Source organism: Canis aureus, chromosome 12 (assembly GCF_053574225.1).
Source record: "Canis aureus isolate CA01 chromosome 12, VMU_Caureus_v.1.0, whole genome shotgun sequence".
Classification (NCBI taxonomy): Eukaryota; Metazoa; Chordata; class Mammalia; order Carnivora; family Canidae; genus Canis; species Canis aureus.
The window spans coordinates 46,334,078-46,355,442 of record NC_135622.1 but is presented as its reverse complement, the minus strand read 5'-3'; the positions used below and the strand labels follow the sequence as shown (position 1 = coordinate 46,355,442).

Sequence of the window (21,365 nt, the reverse complement as noted above, 5' to 3'; positions counted from 1 at the left end):
TATTACCTGCTTTAAAACAGTTATGTCTGTAGGGAAAATTATTCTTCATATTGTTACTTATAATGTACTAAAAATGAACAGGGAAAAGACTAGAGGGAAACTTAATACATGAAAATGTTAATATTGATTACCTCTCTTAAGTGGTATGATTACGGGTGATCTAAAATTTCTATTAATTTTTTTAATGAACATGCATACTTTTATAATAAAAATGATAAATGTTATTTAAAGGTTATTACCTGTAATTCCCCTTGCCACCATCCACTTGAATTTTTCTTTAGGATTAATATTAACTGCCCTGGTGCAAGGCTTAGTTGTTCAGAACCAGAAGCTACATATGCTGAAGTTACTTGAGCAATCTCTGGGAAAAGAAGACAAACAAGAAACTATGAATTCAAGATTATTAAACACTGTAGTAATTTTTTAACTTCATTATTATACATACCAGGTTTCTTGTTTGACGTTCCAGATTTGCTAGCACTCCCAAAATTCTGTAAAGAAAAGACATACTGTGTTGTTTTTTTTTTTTTTTAAGATTTTATTTATTTATTCATGAGAGACACAGAGAGAGAGAGAGAGAGAGAGAGAGAGAGAGAGAGAGAGGGGCAGAGATACAGGCAGAGGGAGAAGCAGGCTCCATGCAGGGAGCCTGACGTGGGACTCAATCCTGGGTCTCCAGGATCAGGCCCTGGGCTGAAGGCAGCACTAAACCACTGAGCCACCCAGGCTGCCCAAGACATACTGTTTTATCATTTTCTAATAATCCAGATGTAAGAATACAAAGATTATTAGGAATTAGAAATCTCTAATTCCCAAGATTCTTGTTTCTTTAAATGAAGATCAATAGTAGCTTTATATTAACCAAGTAAGTGAAGAAGCCAATACGTAATTATGGGGAGATCTGGTCTACTAACAGACATTATATACAAGTGGCTGATCTTGGCATCCACTGACTCAACGAAGAGTTTAACGCATCTTTCCTGAGTATCAAACGTGATCATCCAGGCCAGATACCTCTCATTTATTGGGTTAGGATCAATGCCCACCACATACAACATATCTTAAGGCATACGTGACTTCTACTCCTGCTGCCTAGGAGGTAATATTTTAAATTATTTTTTGCATGTTACCCCTGAATCTCACATAAGAACAAAAAAAATCTATGCCCTGGGTAGCAACTATAACCTCAGTTTGACTTTACAGGATAGCTGGGCCAACCATCTTTCTTTTTTTCAGGAATTTGAACAAGTAAAGGGAAGGAACAGAAAGTTTTTTTCTGTCAGTGAACACAGCTATAGTGAAAGTACTGAAGATGAACTGGTGGTAGTCAAGGGCTAACATTTTTTGAGTACTAACAACGTAACAGTTACTGGTATAAGAATTTTATATACAGTCACTTATTTAATTCTGACAAAAACACTATTAAGTATTATGATTATCCCCATTTTACAGAGAAAGAAACTGAGGTACAGAAAGGTGAAATAATAATTGTCCAAGGTCCCCTGGCCTCTAAGTGCTGGAGCCAGAAGTCAACCTAGATGGTTATCACTGTGTGGTTTATGGATTCCTGGAGACAGTCTTGAGCCCCTTTTGGGGGTCTGGAAGATAAAGACCTTTTTCATCAACAATGTTAAAGACATTATTTTGCCTCTTTCACTGTGTTGACATTTATAATGATAGGCAAAACTACTGATACCTTAGTACTAATTATGACAGTGGTGCCAAATTATACTAAGCGGTCATTGTATTCTTCACAGCCAAGCGTTAACAGTAGAATAAATAAAATCAGTATCACTTAAGAGGGGTGGTGATCGGGGTGCCTGGGTGGCTCAATGGTTGAGCATCTGCCTTTGGCTTAGTTCATGATCCCAGGGTCCAATGATTGAGCCCCGCATCAGGTTCCTCACAGGGAGCCTGCTTCTCCCTCTGCCTGTGTCTCTGCCTCTCTCTCTGTGTCTCTCATGAATAAGTAAATAAAATCTTTGAAGAAAAAATTTAAAAAAGAATGTCCTTGATCAAGCAGTAAAAATGTTATTAAATCTTAATGAAATACCATCTTTAAAAAAATCTGAGTGACTAAATGTAAGCAAGCCTACAGCATTTCTGCTGCATACGAAAATAGCAAGATGCCTATCTCAAGGAGAAGGAGAAGCATTTGTATGACTAAACTGTGAGCTAAACTGAGTTTTTCATGGTTACGTGAAAGAATGACTAAATCACAAACTATTCAGACTTGGGATTTAGCAGGTATTTTCTCAAAGATAAAGTATGCCTGTCACATCAAGGAATACAGCTGACAGGATTTATTGCCCAGGACCAAATTCAAGATTTCAAAAGAAAACTGAAATTTTGGAAAACCTGTATCTACCACCATGAACTTGACAGTTTCAAAGTATTTGAAGATTTTCCTATGAGATCAGTGGTGATATTAACAAATATAACTTTTTGATATTGTATAATGAAATGTGCAATACAAGGAATATTTGCATAGTTCAGTGATTCCATATTTTCCAAATGACCAAGATATAGGTAAAAATTCCATTTAATGTCAAAACAGAGTGATGAATTTTAATATAACAGTAAGAAATGTTCACTGACATGGCTTTAGATTCCATATGTAACTAACCTATAACAATTTAACACTTACTATGTTTTGGTATAGTAATATCAAAGAATATCCACAGATACCTGAAAATCTTATTAAAATACTTCTCTGTTTTCTCTCACATCTATGTGAGGTGAATTTCATCATATACATCATCCAAAATAATGTATCACAACAGACTGAATACTGAAACAGAGAAGAATCTAGCTGTCTTCAAGTTAAGGCAGACATTAAAGAGATTTGCAAAAATATATAATAATGCCATTCTTTTAACCAAACATTTTTGGTTTGAAAATATTTTTCATAAGAAGTAAGTTATTTACATTATCATGTAATGGGTTACTTTTGTTACTTTAAAATGAGTAAATACTTCTAAAATTCCACAGTTTTAATTTTGAATATGGAAAATATAACTATATATACATATATATTTTTTAAATCCATATATTTTTAAAAACTCTTTAGGGTCCCCAATAATTTTTTAAAGATTTATTTATTTTAGAGAAAGAGAGAGAGAGTGTGTGTGTGAGCAGAGAGGGGGTCAGAGGGGAAAGAATCTCAAGCAGATTTTCTGCTGAGAGCACCTGACATAGGGCTCAGTCTGACGCAGGGTTCGATCTCATGACCCTGATGAGATCATGACCTGAGCTGAAATCAAGAGTCGGCTGCTCAACTGACTGAGTCACTCAGGTGCCCAGGAGTCTCCAATAATTTTTAAGAATGTAAAAAAGTTCTTGAAGCCAAAAAGTTTGAGAACCACTGCACTGTACCATACTAGTGGTAGGATGAAAAGAAGCAGGACCTCAGAGTGTAGAGTGAGTTACATTAATGTCAGAGCCTTAAAGTTTCACAGACTCCTTCAAGGTGATCCCTTATAAGTGTTCCTGGATCTGAGACTATTTCCCAGCTTCAGTTACCATGAGATGAGGCCCAGCCCTACCCCTATAGCTCCTAGTATTAGAAATTTCATCAAATCCTATCCCTCTTAGCTAATAGGATCCCTATAATAAAGTCTATTTTACTGGTGCTACCTTAAACGGTTTCCTTAAAACCAAAGCCTGACCAACACCATATATACATGAATCTCTGTTTTATGTATGCTTCTCAACACAGAAAAATGGAATTATTTTGTTTCTATACCAAAATAACTCTACCTCTTGATCTTTTGGTTTGACATAATTTGATGGAAAAATTCCAGTTCTATCTCCAATACTTCCTGTCCACCACTCTCCATCTTTCTGGGTCACCAGTATTTCTTCACCTTCAGTGAAAGTCAAATCTCCAGGTTCTACACTTGAATATGAATAAAGTGCAATATACTCTGTAGGAAACAAAGCAAAAAGAAACTAATTTTGGTTATAAGATTATAGAAAGAAAAAATTACGTTAATCTCCAAATCTTGTGTAAATTAAATGTAAAAGACCTTATAATTTAAGGAAACCTAATGTAAAAACATATTAAAATAGACAAAAGCATGAAGCAATTAAAAAGATCTGATTTAACATAAAGCTTTATCATGGGGTTTCTTCTTTTTCCTCATTGTATCATCATCATCACCATCGTCTTATCACATCCAAAAACACAAATAGGGATCCCCTGGGTGGCGCAGCAGTTTGGCGCCTGCCTTTGGCCCAGGGCGCAATCCTGGAGACCTGGGATCGAATCCCACATCGGGCTCCCGGTGCATGGAGCCTGCTTCTCCCTCTGCCTGTGTCTCTGCCTCTCTCGCTCTCTCTCTGTGACTATCATAAATAAATAAAAATAAAAAAAATATTCAAAAACACAAATAGATAGAAACATCTCTATAGTCAAGATATTTTTTTTAATTTATTTTTTATTGGTGTTCAATTTACCAACATACAGAATAACCCCCAGTGCCCGTCACCCATTCACTCCCACCCCCCGCCCTCCTCCCCTTCTACCACCCCTAGTTCATTTCCCAGAGTTAGCAGTCTTTATGTTCTGTCTCCCTTTCTGATATTTCCCACACATTTCTTCTCCCTTCCCTTATATTCCCTTTCACTATTATTTATATTCCCCAAATGAATGAGAACATATAATGTTTGTCCTTCTCTGATTGACTTACTTCACTCAGCATAATACCCTCCAGTATAGTCAAGATATTAAAGTATTTTTTCAACTTCCTTATTCTCTCTCTCTGTGACTATCACAAATAAATAAAAATAAAAAAAATTCAAAAACACAGATAGCATCTCTATAGTCAAGATATTAAAGTATTTTTTCAACTTCCTTATACAAAATATATTTTAATATGCTAAGTTCTTTTCTCTTTGATTCTTTAATATATACAGTTATGGAAATGCCCAGCATTCAGCTGACATCAGTACTAGTGGCCAAATTCTACCACAGTGATCTAGCTCTTAGCACAGTGCTTGGCACAGAGTAGATGCTCAATACATACTGACTTTTAAAAAAATGTATTGGCTTTGGTTTCCACCCCTGTTATTCTACTTAGAATAAACAGTCAATGATCTGGTTGTAAACTAATTCATTCTTTTCTAAATATTTTTATTTGTCAATATGGAATTTTATCTGTACATCATAACTAGAAATGACCAGGAACACCATCTACTACAACTTATTTACTGTTCATGTTCCCAGTATTACTCAATTTAGGTGATTTAACAAAACCAAAAATGCCCACAAGGTTTAGGTATGCTGCAATAAGCAAGGTCTTTCCCAAACACTCCTTGCTACCTTCCCAGGCTCACTTCACAGCACTCATTCCATAGTGAACCTATGGTTCCAGCCTTGCTGGTGATCTGAGCTCCCTAACATAGCCATGCTCTGGCTCATGACTTTCCCTCTGTCCACAAGAGCTTTCTCTTCCGTTGTCATTATGTGAAACTCTACTCCTAGCACTGCCATGTAAATTCATAGGTCCTACTCAAAATTAAGTTCTACTTATTCATTATAGAATTTCTTACAATGGTATGCCTATATTCTCCAGTCTATTGTGAGGACTTGGGAAATTTCATCCTTGTGTTTTTCAGGTTCTAGCATAGAATCCTTAATATAGTAGATACCGAATAAATCATTTATTTTACCATTAAACTGATTTTCTTGAGCAGGAATATAAACAAAATAGACTTCTACTATTCAACTAATTTTACAATGGACAAATATAATTCCTTTATAAAGCTATGTAAGTGTTAAATACAAATGTCTGAAACTTAGGGTAGATAATTTTTCATTTTTTAATAAATTAAAATAAAAAATAAGTTATTAAACAATCCCCCTCAAATTTCTTTGTAATAACTATGATAAAGTGTACCTTGATTTCAAACCCTACTTAATGATTATTATCCTGAACATCTATAACCTAGATATCTAATAACAGGGAAACAGGGATCCCTGGGTGGCGCAGCGGTTTGGCGCCTGCCTTTGGCCCAGGGCGCGATCTTGGAGACCCGGGATCGAATCCCACGTCGGGCTCCCGGTGCATGGAGCCTGCTTCTCCCTCCTCCTGTGTCTCTGCCTGTCTCTCATCTCTCTCTGTGTGACTATCATAAATCAAATAAATAAATAAATAAACAAACAAACAAATAAATAAATAAATCTTGAAAAAAAAACACAACAACAACAACAAAAAAACAGGGAAACAAAGCCTTCATGCTATCTTGCTACATTTTTAAATTTATGATCTTATTTATCAAGTCCATGCTGAATTTTTATAGCACTGATTTTCTAAAAGTGTTTTTTTCCCCTATATTCACAGTATTCATATGAAATAGATAAGAGGCAGGTTCTCCTACTCACTTTAACAATGAAGACACAGAAATGGGGGCAAGGGGTAATAACTGTGGGAAGTCAGATAATTAGACAATAGCTAATTTGACACCCATTTAATTTACAAATTGCCAAAAACTCACCTTCTCCAACTGTATAGGCTGCAGAGGTAGGTTTCTTGTTTACAGCTGCATACAAGGTTTCTGGTCTGTCAAATAAATATACAAACAAATTTCAAAAAATAATAATGAAACAAAAAGATATCAACAAGCAAAAACCAAGAAAGGTGATATAGTGGGTGTTTGTAGTACTTTCTTCTAGGGCTTTCTAAAGTTAATTCAAATATTGTCTCAGTACACAGGCTAAAATATTCTCATAGGGGGCGTGGCTTGGTATAGGGAGCAACAAGGACAGTATACGTTTTACTATCTGTTTAGAGCACACTACACATTTAAACATACAAAAATAAAAACTTTATTTTTCATAATTGGTAAAGCTTTAATTTCCAATTTAACCCGAAACTATTTTTTAAAAATCTGGAAGACTGTCATATTTAAGAACTAGACATCTGTAGGATGCATTCTCCAGGACCCTTAAGGAAATGATACAATACGGCAGTTCTCAGGGAAACAGAGTGGAACCTTACTACAGCTCATGGCACAGCTGAACAGACTGCCTTGTTTAGGGCACGAACTCTCCATTACTGCAGGTTTTCAAGTTACATGGCTCATCTGTTAGAAAAGATCAGTAATTGAACGAAAAGTTAGGGGGAAAAAGCATTTAAACTTACTGTCTTTGTGCTTAAGTTTTCTACTCCATAAAGTGCTATGGTGTTTAAGTAAGGTAATTCCTAGAAAGGGCCTGGCGCAGTGCCAATATGCACATGTCAGCTCTGAATTGTTATGATCACTTACTTCTAAGTCTAAAATTCCATGTCAGTCTGAAAAGTAAATTTCTGCATTTCAACTAAAAATTCAGAGTCTCAGCGTTGAAAGGGTTTTTAAAGATTACTCTTTTTATCTTATTAGAAAACTGCAGATGAAGGAGGTTGTTCCATATAGCCAGACAAAAAATAGAACTCAAGCCTCTTGATTTCTAATGACTTTTTTCATTCAATCAGATAACTTTTCTATTTAGATCGATTTCCATATAAAACGCCAGAAACAATTGCCCATTGCTACATTACAGTACTTACTTTTTTTTAAAAAAATTTATTTATTTATTTATGAGAGAGACAGAGAGAGAGAGGCAGAGACATAGGCAGAGGGAGAAGCAGGCTCCCTGGAGGGAGCCCGACAGGGGACTCAATCCCAGTATCCTGGGATCATGCCCTGAGCCGAAGGCAGACACGCAACCAACTGAGCCACTCACTCTGAGCCACTGAGGCGTCCCTAGACTCCCCATTTCTTAAACATCTTAAAGATCTCAGGCACCTTTAAACTGTTTGATGATTTCACTCCTCTATGGACTGAGAAATAAATGCCAGAGACCTTGTCTAATTTTTACTTGTTCACTTAAAAACGGATTCAACTGACAGTTCATGACTCCTCTCTGTATTCACTGAACCAACATGATGGAGAGGCTATTATGCAATGAAATTACACTGGGCAGGGAAAAACTGAAAAGCAACAAGAAGACGACATGGATCGCACCCTTCTGGAGCTTACGATCTCATAAGGGATAGGGGTAAGAAAATGCATAACTACAATCCAGTCTGTTATGAGCAACAAGAGAGGTTTGATCACAAGGTATTCTGGAGGCCCAGAAACAGCACACCCTACACTTTGACAAAGACAGAGCTTCTCGGTGAACATTTAAATACCGACAATGCGCAGTAAACAAGGGAGAAATGTTCCAAAGGAATGAAATGTAACTCCTCTAACTGACTTGATGACACAAAGAAAACAACAGATGTAAAATTTTAAGCACTTTGAAAACTTTAGCAATCTGAAATAACTAGAATAAAAGATACTCTAAAACTGATATAAATATCTGAAGCATGCTTTTTTCACTCTAGGAATTACCCTTCTGATAGTCAAACTCAAGCATAATTGTTTTATTTTACGGTACAGCCAGTAGTTCCATGGCTGCTGACTCATTACTGAAAACACCAACATCCACATCTCATGTAAACACAAAATGCTTACTCTTCCCGCTTGACTTCACTTCCAGGGATGATTTTGACATAAGATTTTGGAAACCATCCTCTTCCTCCATGTACCTCCCCAAACCACCAATTTTCTTGTTGCTCCAAGACAGTAATAATATCATGTTTTGAAAAGTTCAAGTGGTTATCTTTCTTTGCAGTCCAAGAACAAAGGGCCTGTGCCTTTAGGTTTTCTACAACTTGTCCCTGTGAATACAAAACCACAAAATTAAAAAAGAAAAAAAAAAAGGTAATTTCTGTTTCCTAATACATAACTTACTGTTTAAACAGGGACCAATTTGGCGTGGTGGTGACTTAACCTTCACCTATTAATGAATTTAAAATTATATATGACAGACAACATTTGAGTAGCTTTGTGTTAAAAGTTAAAGACTGAACACCTACCATTCAAAGCAACAGCTTGGTATTAAGCATCACTGGGATGGAAGATATACTGGGCACTCAAGAAATGTATTCATAAATCCATCAGGCAGACATCGTAAACAAGTGGAAAGAGACCCTTCCTTTCCCCCAGTTACCAATGGCTCTTTGCTGTGGTCACTTGAGCTTACCCCACCAGGAGTAGAGATGCGGCTGTGTTGTCTCCCACCACTTTTCTGCTTTGTGTCCCTGATCTTCCTCCTCCTATTCTTACTCATTTTTCTTTCTTTGCCTCCTCTCTGAGGAAGGAGTGTTTTGTTGATAAGGCTAATCTCTCTACCCATGCTCTGAATCTTCTATTATGCCCTCTATTTTCTAAAAATATTTTGTAACATCGTGAAGTGCTTCTCTATAATAGTCAATCTCTCCACCTCTCTACTTCTACTTCTAAATTCCTTAAAGATACAATAGTGTTAAATTCAATCCATTTTAATCGAGGTTCTGCACTCACCACACTACTGAACCTCTCCTTGACAAGGTCATTGATAACATCAAAGCCTAAAAAGCTTCTTCCAAAGTCTTATTTTCTCTGATATCTGAACAGTGCTGACATCACTTAGCACCCCTGCCATTCCGAAAGCTCACTTTCTCTGGTGATTGACAGGTCTTCTCTTTGGTCCAGGCCCTTTCCTCTCCTGTTTCACATGATTTCCCTAAATTATCTTATTTATATCTATGCCTTTTCAATTATGTATCTTTTTTAAAAAATATTTTATTTATTCATAAGAGACAGAGAGAGAGAGAGAGGCAGAGACACAGGCAGAGGGAGAAGCGGGCCTCATGCAGGGAGCCTGATGTGGGACTCGATCCCAGGACTCCAGGATCATCCCCTGGGCCGAAGTCAGGCACTAAACCACTGAGCCACCCAGGGATCGCCCTCAAATATATATCTTAATTTTAACTTTATCTCCTGAGCTCCAGACATGTAAGTCAGACTGCTCACTGGGCCTTTTCACCAGGTTGTCTTTAAAACAGTGAAGTTGCACATGTGAGATATATCATTTTTAGAATCCACGAATCCCCTCTTCTTGCAATGCCCACCCAAGATAATGCTACTCGTTACTTGAGCTAAAGACCCTGGAAATGTATGGAAGGAAAATCCATTTCCTCTTCTATACATTTTCTTTATTGTGGCACTGTTTCACATCATCCTCTCTTGTTATTTAGTACTGGCACATCCTTCCTTACTTGATCTCCCTCCTTTGCTTCCTTCCACTAATCTGGCCCTTCTACTACTGCTGGAGTTAGGTTTCTAAAATATACACCTCTTAGAAACTTTCAGGGGTTGCCCACTGCCAGGTTGCTGGGCACTATATGAAACACTTCACAAATAAACTTCAACCTCTAAATTCATTTCTTGACCCTTTCTCCATGAATCCTGTACTCTAGCCATACTATAAACAATTCTCATCCTATAAACTCCTTATGTTAACATGTCCCACTGATCCTCCCCAAATTATTTTTTCACTTTCCTTCTCTGCTACAATCTTGCTTATCTTCAAAGGTCCTGCTCAAATACTTGGCCTTTTGTGAACTCTGCTCCAATTCCCACAGACTGAATGAGATATCTCTCTCGGCTCTATATATCTCAAGACTTTGTAGAATCTGTTACAATACTTCTTACACTTTACCACTGTTTCTTTTTTTTTTTTTAAATGATTTTATTTATTCATTTGAGAGCGAGAATACAAGCGGCTGGGGGAGGGAAGGGGCAGGAGGAGAGAGAGAAGTAGGCTCCCCACTGACCAGGGAGCCAGATGAAGGGCTCGATCCCAGGCCCCTGAGATCATGACCTGAGCCAAAGGCACTTGCTTAAACAATTGAGCCACCCAGGCACCCTACAATTATTTATTTCTGTGTCTGTTTCATTAGATTACGACTTCTTAATGGCAGGGATTTTTTTTTTCCAATAAATTTCTAGCACATATTGAAATTCCTGGAACATAGAATCAGGTAATTAACATGATTTTGAGTGAAGGTGAAAATCTCTGGACTCTTTTCTAATAAAGTCTGTGATTTCTTTTCAATAATGTTAATGTAACAATGTCTGAAATGGTTACATCTAAATCAGAAGCTAATATATATATATATATATATATATATATATATATATATATATATATATATATATATATAACAGAGTTCCCACACAAATGACTCTTTTAGGAACAAAAAACAAAAAACTCCCAAGTCCAAATATCTTCTTACAATAACTACAAATTAATAATAACACAACCAGATTTGTAAAGATGATATTTTGAGCTTAGAAACCTTAGCTTATAGCAACTGGATGCTATGAAAATGAATTGTTGAGAAATTTCTAATAATTATTTATTTATACATCACACATAAATAAGAACAGAAACCAAATGCTACAAACTCTGGTAAAATGAGTAAAATGATGCCTTTGTATAAAATCTTCATTCTATTTTATGTCAACACGAGCAATGTCCAAGAATAAAACACACAAGGACATCTGGGTAGCTCAGTCAGTTGAGTGTGTAACTCTTGATTTTGGCTCAAGTCATGATTTCAGGGTTGTGAGATTGAGCCTCAAGTCAAACTCTGTGCTTAGCATGGAGTCTGCTTGAGTTTTTTTCCCCTTTGCCCCTTCCCCTGCTTGTGCTCTCTCTCTAAAATAAATAAATAAATCTTAAAAAAAAAAAAAGAAAGAATAAAGCAAAAATTAAAGATACACACCTGTCCATGAATCGGTGATATAGATCCAGGGGACACAGTACGAGTAAAAGCTGATTTTTTCTGCCATGATGTATTAACAGTTAGGTTTGTAAAAGATACATTTTGATAATCAGTCACTGATGCTGGTTGATTTGAAGAAAGTGATCTGTAAACACAACATTTTCGCATAATTATACTTAATCATTTAAAATCTAATGAAGTACTACAAATTTTCTATTTGTATAAAATTTACTTTTTGTTTAAACACAACTGTGGAAATAAGAATTCATAAACATCTACATTTTTATTTATTAAATTTCAGTATGAAATTTGGAACAAAAGGTACTCTTGAAGAGCCCAGCATAGATTATAATATGATTAAGTAGCAGGCTGATATGAATACCTATTAGGTATTTATACATTTGCAAAGCTATGTAAAACTCACTGTTAGCTGAATACTTACTCAGAAGAAGTTGAGGTAGCAGATACAGATACTGTAGGGGGAAGTAAGGCCTTCTTAGGAGACACAGATTTTTCACCTGACAGCATTTTTTCTACATAGTTGCAAGGAAACCAGCCAAAATTTCCTTGAAAACTACCATAAAGCCAACCAGGTTCTCCTATGGTTTTTTCATCAACCTACAGAAACAAAAAGAAGGGTTAATATTGGTTATAATGCCACAAGTTTACAAAGGAAGGAAATGTAGACTACGATATAGTGGCCTCATTTTCAGAATTAAGCCCATGTAACTAAAAAACTAATGCATTTTCTATAAATTAATAGATCACTATCTCTAATGATTGACAAGTGCTTTTTTAAAATTTAATTTTTAATGTTATCCAAGTTAAATACATAGTTTACAAAAAAAAAGCAGCATTCTACATAGCTTATGATGGAAGACCCCATCACTCATTATGCCCTGATTTCCAGTCCTCATAGTAACTTGCCATTCTTAGTTGTTTTTCTGTATTATCTTCTCTATTTCTAAATAATGTATTTATGCTACTATTTTAAAAATTATTTTATTTATTTGACAGAGAGAGAGCAGGAGAGCACAAAGCAGGGGAAGAGGTAAGGGGAAAGAGAGAGAAGCAGGCTCTCTGCTCAGTACCCTGAACTCAATCTCAGACCGGGGCTCGATCTCAGAACCCTGGGACCACGACCCAAGCTAAAGGCAGATGCTTAACCGACTGAGCCACCCAGGCACCCCTACACTACTATTTCTTGAATGTTTCAATTTTAGACATTATCTATTGGCTTTTAGTTATGAAAAATCAACATTCTTAACTCTCTTGTACTGCATCTTCTTATTCTATCAATACTGCTATCTCAAATTTTTGGTTAAATTATATTCAATGTTTACATTTTTATGACTATGTAAATAAATTCTCACATCTGAATCATGCACTGTTCTAATAATTACACTTCCTTTCTTACAAACTTGTTCTTTTCCTACAGTTAATCATTAATTTTTGTTTTGCTTAGTTTTTTTCTGTTCCTATCACAGAATCTTCTTGAACTAAGATCTGAACCAGAAAACTTCCTCTAAATACTATTTTTCAACTGGTAACACACATAGGTGATTTATAGTCTCATTTATTTTCCCTTTTATTGCTGAGTAATATTACATTGTATAGATATACCACAATTTGTTTATACACTTACCTAATAATGGGTATTTGAGTTGTTTCCAGTTTTTGGCTATTACAAATAAAACTATGAACATTTGTCTTATATTTTGATCTTTTATCCTGCAACCCTGCTAAACTCACTTATTAGTACTATCAGAGCTAGCATAAGTAATAACTATAAAATAGTGTTCTGAAATAGAACAAAAGGAATCACTGCTAAAATATTATCCTGTATATCTAGTTTAAGACTAGTTTATTTTTTAAATTTATTTTATTTTTTTAAGATTTTATTTATTTATTCATGACAGAGAGAGAGAGAGAGAGAGAGAGGCAGAGACACAGGTAGAGGGAGAAGCAGGCTCCATGCAGGGAGCCCAACGTGGGACTCGATTCGGGTCTCCAGAATCAGACCCCAGGCTGAAGGCGGCGCTAAACTGCTGGGCCACCGGGGCTGCCCAAGACAAGTTTAAATTAGACAAGCCAGAGCACTAAAAATGAAGAGAGGAACACAAAAGACCCCAAGGAATTATGCAACATAAAGTAAGCACGCACAGAAATATACCTGATTTAAACGTTGGTCTCAAGGCAAGGATCATTGACAGGTATGAATATTGGCATTCAAACACTAAATTCCTCCTTTTCCCACAAACTTTTTTTTTTTTTTAAGATTTTATTTATTTATTCATGAGAGACACACACACAGAGAGAGGCAGAGACACAGGCAGAGGGAGGAGCAGGCTCCATGCAAGGAGCCCGATGTGGGACTCGATCCCGCATCTCCAGGATCACACCCTGGGCCAAAGGCAGGCGCCAAATCGCTGAGCCACCCAGGGATCCCTCCTACAAACTTTTAAAAGCCTACTTTCTTTAACACTTTTTCTTAATATTTTTTACCTTTCTAAGAAGAAAAGGCCCATTCATTTAATCTTTAGAATTTGACCAAGTTTGCTTTTTGAGTAGTCAATTTTAACCAACTGCACATCTGTTATTTATAGCCCTAATTAAATTTTACTTGTCAATCTACGTAGACTTAAACTAGAAAATTTACCTAAGTTCTCACAGGTTTATGTAAACTATTACTTCAAAAATACCACTAACACATATGAACGCTAGAAAAACAGGTTGTCATGGAAAATATTACCAGGGCTCGGTGGGATATCTAATCTTTTTTCACTTTCAATCAAATCTCTTCTGCTTCCTTCATCCATTAAACTGATCAGACCTTGCCTCCTATCTTACCAAGAATAAGGAAATAAATATCCAGCTAACATAATGTTCCTGTTGTCACTGCCACTAGACTGGCTTGATGACATGGGGGTGGTCTGCTGGTAGCTTTCCACTACCATCCTTCCTCTACTGTATTAGAATATATTTCTCATCAGACTATCAGCTCATTATGTGCAGAGACTGTGTCTTATTTACTATATTCCTAGCCTAGCATAGTCCTCAAAAAATATTTGTTGACAGAATAAATAAAAGATATAACCAAAAATATAAGTAGGCTTTTGATCAAATGTGCCCAGAGATAGGTTGCATCTCCTCATTCTTGAACACAACTTCATCATACCAACAGGTGGAGGAGGAACAGGAGGGCCACCAGACTATGGTACTGTCAGGGGTAGCGATGGTAACAGAAGGAATGTGTAGCTGGGGACCATCTTGAGTGTTTGAACAGATGTTTCTGGTAAATCCTATGCCAAGTATCACTAAATATCTGCTTTGTAACTGGTAAAATACACCAAACTGGTGACCGTGCAGGGAAAAAAGAAAGCAGGCACTGGCTAGGTATTCTAGGTAATATTATCTTAATTCACTAAGAAGAAAACCGAAGGAGAGACTACAACTCAAGTTAGTATGTTTCTAAAGCCTGTATTCTTTCCATTATATCACAATAGTTATATCAAATGCTATTCTCTGCATCTTCTCTTATTCATCCATTTTATGTGGTTTGTTACTATATAATAAAGACCTTTGTTGCAAAGAACAAAGGCTTGCATCTAGTTAGAGCTATAGAATCTACCTCCTTTGATTTTTTAATGGTTGCCAGAAAATGATCAGTTTCCTCAAATTTCATCCGTAATTTATTAAAATAACAAAATCAGCATCACCTCTTATGATGTGATGCAACAGCATGATGTAAAGAACATGGGATTTGGAAATCAAAGGCATGTACTTGCAACCCACTCTGGCACTGTCCTGCTATTACATTTTCTGTAAGTCTAAGCTTCCTTACCTAGAATACGGCAGTAATAATATGCTACTCTGCAGAATGTCATCAGGGCCAAATCAGATAAAGTTCAAGATAGGCTTTTATTTTTTATTTTTTAAAGATTTTATTTATTTATTCATGAAAGACACAGAGAGAAAGGGACACAGGCAGAGGGAGAAGCAGGCTCCATGCAGGGAGCCTGATGCAGGATTCGATCCAAGGACTCCAGGATCACACCCTGGGCTAAACGCAGGTACTAAACCACTGAGCCACCCAGGGATCCCCAAGATATGCTTTTTAAATGGTAAATCGCTATATAAAATGATAGTCATTATTATTAAAGAAAGTAATATATTACATTGTATTAAGCTTACTCATGAACAATAAAAACTATTTCTTACCTGTATTATATCCCCGGAATTAAAACTCATCTCATCATGGCTCCTGGCTTCAAAGCGATACAGTGCTTTATAATTCACCAAAGCACTAGCTGGCTCACCTAAAGAGAAGATAATTGTCATTATTTGCTACTTTCATGTACACACACATCTTTGTGATGACTCAATATAAAGAGCTCATAAAATCAAAAGGAAAAAACTGAATACCAAACAGTAAAATGAAAATGCATTTGATATAGGCTTGTTAGGATTTAAATATCTTGTATAGTCAAAGAATCAATATAAAAGCAAACAAGGACGTTCAATTTCAGTAAAGTAGGAGGCAATGAAACAAAGACATGACTTGCAGGGTGTGCTACGCTCAGGGACGCCGGGGAAGGTGGAGGAGTGGTGGCAGACTAAGCCATGCAAGGCGGCCAAGCAGCAAGGTTTGTTCTGTGGCGCTCAGAATGTACCAGGGAAGAGACAGAGAGAAAGTTTGCAAATGAGGTTAGCAGTGAACAGGGTTCAGTGAAGAGCAAGCTGTAGGTTTACCAGGACGGTTCTAAAAGAAAAACAGAAGAGCTCACAGATACACTAGCCTTAATAAGATTATAAATATTTTATTTTATATGCAGAATAAATGCTTTAGCTTACAGAAATTTCAACACATGTATCATTAATAAGGATTCAAATATCTGTGTATCCAAAACAGATACAGCAATATGTAAAGTATCTCAGGAATGGACTCTAAGGTATATCATAAAGCATATGAGAAAATTTTAATATGCAAAGATTTAAAATTTTACTGCTTTTTCATGAAAACAAACAGTTTAGTTAACACTGGTTGAATAAACTATTTACAAATGTTTACTTCACTTATGAAAACCATGTCAGGGTCTGTTCATAGCTAGTCAGTGATTATGATCTTCTTTTCTACATGTTGTTTTAAGACTTCTACCCTCAGTCTGTTTTAATAAAGCCTATGCATTTCTCCAGGTTTAATTTAGAAAAAGTTTTCTGACTCAAAGGTTAACATTTGCTTAAATTTTTTTTCCTCTCATCATAACCTTTTTTGTTATTGCTTTCATTGTTCTGTCTCAGAAAAATAAAATCTATCATTTTTATCCTTATCCTTACATTGTTTCTCCTCCACTTTCCGCTCCTCTTCTTGAACTTTCTCTTGTGCTTTTTCTTCCTGGAGTCGCTTTTGTTTTTCTTCTTCTTCCTTTCTAAGACTTTCCCTCCATAAGTTTTCTTTTCCTTGCTTTGCTTTCCTTTACATAAAAAAAAGAGTTTGTATAATGTCCTAAAATTTTTGTTAAGCAAAATATCAGATCTTCTTCCTCACAAACTATAGAAACATTACATATTTCTTATGTACTTATATATAATCTTATATATTTACATACTTATTATATAGCAAAGACATATTAGTAGGGGATGTGGAAAAACAGTGGGGATCATGGATGAAGGGGAAAACCAACTACTTGAGGTCACCCTTGGACATACAGATGAGCTGAGGAGTAGGACCAACAATTTCCCAAACCCTCAAATTCCCTCCTGTCAGCCAACCTCCTAATTCCAAGAAGGGAAACTAAACTATTCAGAAAACATATCTAAAAAGTGTGTCTAAATGCTCTTCCTTTCTCCCCAGATTTTTCGTAAGGACTATATTCCAGCTCTTATTCCTACTCTTCTAGCTAAACCCTGTTTTCAAGATGTGGTCATTGCTGTGGAAATAGGAAATGCTTCTGGGCAGATTACCTACTCTCTACATTGTCCCTTGGAAGTCTTTTCCATTATTAGGTCCATGCTTGCATATGTGTTTGTGATGTGATATAACTGCAGCTTGGTTTTTAGCTGGGCAAGATGGTCTCTGGTCAGACTTAGCTATTACAGTATTAAAACTAATGTTCACCATAGTTTTCTTTCTGGCATGTATTTTTATGGTCTTACTTGGAAGCGGAGCTGTCATCACTAAATTTAGCACCTTCTCCAAGCCTCTGCTCACACTATCAGGGACAGCAGAGCTTGTGGCTGAATACAGCCTGAGAGTTGTGGTTATTTATGCCCCACCAAGGAGGACATCTTGGCTTAAATCCATTTCTCAATTCCTATAATTCCTGGAGAAATTTGGAAATTCTATAATCCCCAAAACTGCAGACCCACTTACTCAGCAACCTTTTCTTCCTCATTCCTGGACTGTCTTAGACTTCATACTCCTGGTTCATTACCCTATGACTAGCTTCCTCTTGACACTCTGCAAATCCTCCCATACCCTTTCTCACTCCAAAGAGTGCTTCCCCTAGCACTTTGTAACTGACATTTGGCTCTCCTTTGAGGGTCATACTTCTCTGCAGATCTTTCTTAATCTCCACTTCCCAGTTAGTTCCTCGGCAGCCTTTTCTGATATTCTTCCACACTTAAAATGACCTAATCTAGCTTTTATTTGAATTCCCATAGATTATAAACAACACTATCAAAGTATTTACGTGTTTACTAGGATAAAGAAAGGCTAGAGAGTTAAGAGAATATAAAATTAAATTTTGGTAAACTGTCTTATGTAGGAGTTAGTAGATGAGAAACTGGGCCAGAAACAGAATGTACCTCAGAAGCTGGACAAAGGGCAAAGAGGCCATATCTCCAGGGTAAAAATCTGACTATAACCCAATAGCACGGGACAAGGAGGGAACCTTCCTAGGCAAATAGCTAGGAAATCAAGTTATATTTCTAAGACTCAGCTTTGGACTGATCTTACATGTGTTTCTGCTCAGATTTCTTCCCTCTTCTATAGCAGGATAACATGTGAGGAAGATGAATGAATTGAAAATATGTATTACTCATCTGGGTTGCTGGGCTAAAAAAATTATGAGCAGTGATGAAGAGATATCAAGATACTTGCAATGTGTCATGAGAAAATTCTGAACACAGTGACTACCTACGTAGTCACTTCACAGTTTCCTTGTGCAATGTTCAGTGGCACTGTTAAGGGGCAGGTAAAAGTCTTCTTAATTTGAAGTCTTCACTGTTTCTGCTTCTATATTATTCTAGTGTCTCTTGTCAGAGCCCACAAAAGTAGGGGCCTTGGAGTAAAGAGTACTACAGCAATCTGTTTAGTTGTCTCCATCTCCTACTGGAATGACAAGAGCTCAAGGAACAAGAAGTAAAACCAGAGTCTCCCTACATCACAGTCAAACAGAGACCACTCAAAGTTTGCTGGGAGTGGTAACAGAGGTCTGCTATATGGTAATGTACAACACATCTTGCCTCCCTAGGAACTCTTAGTTCTTTCATGGGCATTACTTGTCTACTTGTCTCCAAGGTAAAGGAATGTTGGCTCCTTAGTATTTATTAAGTATACTGATTTCTGACACCAGAAAACTTGGGGGGGAATTGAGGAACATATCAGATATAGGACCTTACAACAGAAAAAAACAAAACAAAACATGCTAAGCCTCTAAATAAATGGTTCTATGCTTCAGATTCCGTGACTGTCTTACTTCTCCTTGCTATAAATGGAGGCAATTGATAAGCTCAGTGGTACAAAGAGACTTGCATCAACATGGCATTACACATTCTACCTGTAAAGTATTTGGTTTTGTGATCTTTCAGTAAATTAATAGATTTATAATGGAGAGATGGAAAGGATGAGTGTAAGACATTTGTGCTCGGCTCATTAGCTACATTATTTTTATTTAATTCACAGTTACCTAAGAAGCATGCATCAATATTTCTACTTTGCAGATGGAGAAACTGGGGTTCAAAAGGTAAAATGACTTGACCAAGGTCATCCAAAGAGTAAGTGGTAGATCAAGAAATCTAATTCAGGGATCCCTGGGTGGTGCAGCAGTTTGGCGCCTGCCTTTGGCCCAGGGCACGATCCTGGAGACCCGGGATCGAATCCCACGTTGGGCTCCCGGTGCATGGAGCCTGCTTCTCCCTCTGCCTGTGTCTCTGCCTCTCTCTCTCTCTCTCTCTCTCTCTCTCTGTGTGACTATCATAAATAAATAAAATTAAAAAAAAATCTAATCCAGTTCTGATGCCAAAGCCTCTATTTTTCACTAATGCAACATAAAATTGATTACTATAATCTCAGTCCCTAAAAGAAGAACTAAATTTCCCAAATTGAGAATCTAATTAGCATCAAAAATAATCCTTTCATTTCCATTAAATTCTCATAGTCAAACTAAAGATATGGGCAACAAAATCAGAATTCTAATAGTAATATAGTATAATAAATTTATCAACTGTATTACCTTATAGCCTCATCTTCAAGTTTCTTTTTCTGTATTAGCTCTGACCTTTTTCTTTCAATTTCCTTCAACTTGTCACGTTTGATCTTGTGAAGCTGTTCAAGGGCTAACTGCTGTGTATTGTAGCTTTCTCTCAGTTCCTAAGGAGAAAATAAGAATAAGTCAATATACCATTGATTTAAATATGGTCTTATATACTAATGTGGTATTTTCATTAAGAGACAAAAATCTGAAAGCAAGTTAAACTCAAGTAAAAAGAGTAAAAGTTTTATAATATGTAGATGATTTAAAAATCCTGAATAGAAGTATTTAAGTCCTGTAACCACTGAGGACAAATTCACTTCTAAGGAACAAAGAAAAGCCAATTTCATAAGCCAAATCTTTGATTTGATACTTTATTTTTAATACAAAAACCCCAATTACTAAAAATATGGGGAAACAGGGGTGCCTGGGTGGCTCAGTCAGTTGAGCATCTGACTCTTGGTTTCAGCTCAGGTCATGATCTCAAGGTAGTTCAATCAAGCCTTGTGCTGGGTTCCGTTCTCGGTGTGGAGTCTGCCTAAGATTCTTTCCTTCTCCCTCTGCCACTCCCTGTCACTAGCACACGCTTTCTAGAATAAATGAATAAATCTTTAAAAAAATATATGGGGAAACAATCTGATTATTTGAAGAGGAATTTTGATATTTTTTACATATGTAGTTTAACCAAGTACCTCTAACTTGTTCAATAAGATGCTGAACTAAACACAGAAGCAATTATTGAGTAATTTACTTAGAACTAAAAACAGAAAAGATAATATCTACCTAAAATCATGACTAGAGTAAGTCAAAATAATGAAAAGTATTGTAAACAGGAATTGAAATAAACATTTGCTTAAGAGCATCTAGTTCTATGCAGTGCCATAGAGATATGCAGGGGATCAAATCCAGGGCCCTTTTCCTCTCAAGTTTGCAGTTTTTGCCTTCAAAGAGCTCAAAATATCAAAGTAAAGAAAAGTACTAAAATGTGGGATAGAGATAAGCACCTTAGCAGAAACCCGTGGTAATTTGTTTAGCATTTTCCTTCCATCTTCTAACAGCATCTTTCCCACAGCATCTGCCCCAACCCTAGTCTGTGCAGTTGTGAGGATCTGTCAGAGTCTACCCACACCCCCTCAGGCGTAGTCATTTAATCCAGGCCTAACAATCAATCATGGCACCCCCACCTCCCTCCAAGCTGGACCAGAATCCTTTCCTGGGATTCAGATAGACTGAAGACAGGAGAAAGAAG

The 21,365-nt window shown here is 36.6% G+C and overlaps 1 protein-coding gene across 8 annotated transcripts in view; it reads right to left on the bottom strand.

Annotated features, from left to right (window-relative positions):
• Positions 1-21,365, bottom strand: part of ITSN2 (intersectin 2) — a 128,074-nt gene that overhangs the window by 42,283 nt on the left and 64,426 nt on the right. For all 8 annotated transcript variants that reach the window (XM_077843920.1, XM_077843924.1, XM_077843927.1 and 5 more), the window contains 10 exons: positions 20,099-20,235; positions 16,980-17,116; positions 15,864-15,961; positions 12,085-12,260; positions 11,643-11,787; positions 8,503-8,708; positions 6,499-6,563; positions 3,760-3,926; positions 446-491; positions 240-361 (listed from right to left, as the gene is read on the bottom strand). In XM_077843920.1, coding sequence (XP_077700046.1) covers positions 240-361; positions 446-491; positions 3,760-3,926; positions 6,499-6,563; positions 8,503-8,708; positions 11,643-11,787; positions 12,085-12,260; positions 15,864-15,961; positions 16,980-17,116; positions 20,099-20,235 — 1,299 coding nt within the window. The remainder of the gene's footprint in view (positions 1-239; positions 362-445; positions 492-3,759; positions 3,927-6,498; positions 6,564-8,502; positions 8,709-11,642; positions 11,788-12,084; positions 12,261-15,863; positions 15,962-16,979; positions 17,117-20,098; positions 20,236-21,365) is intronic.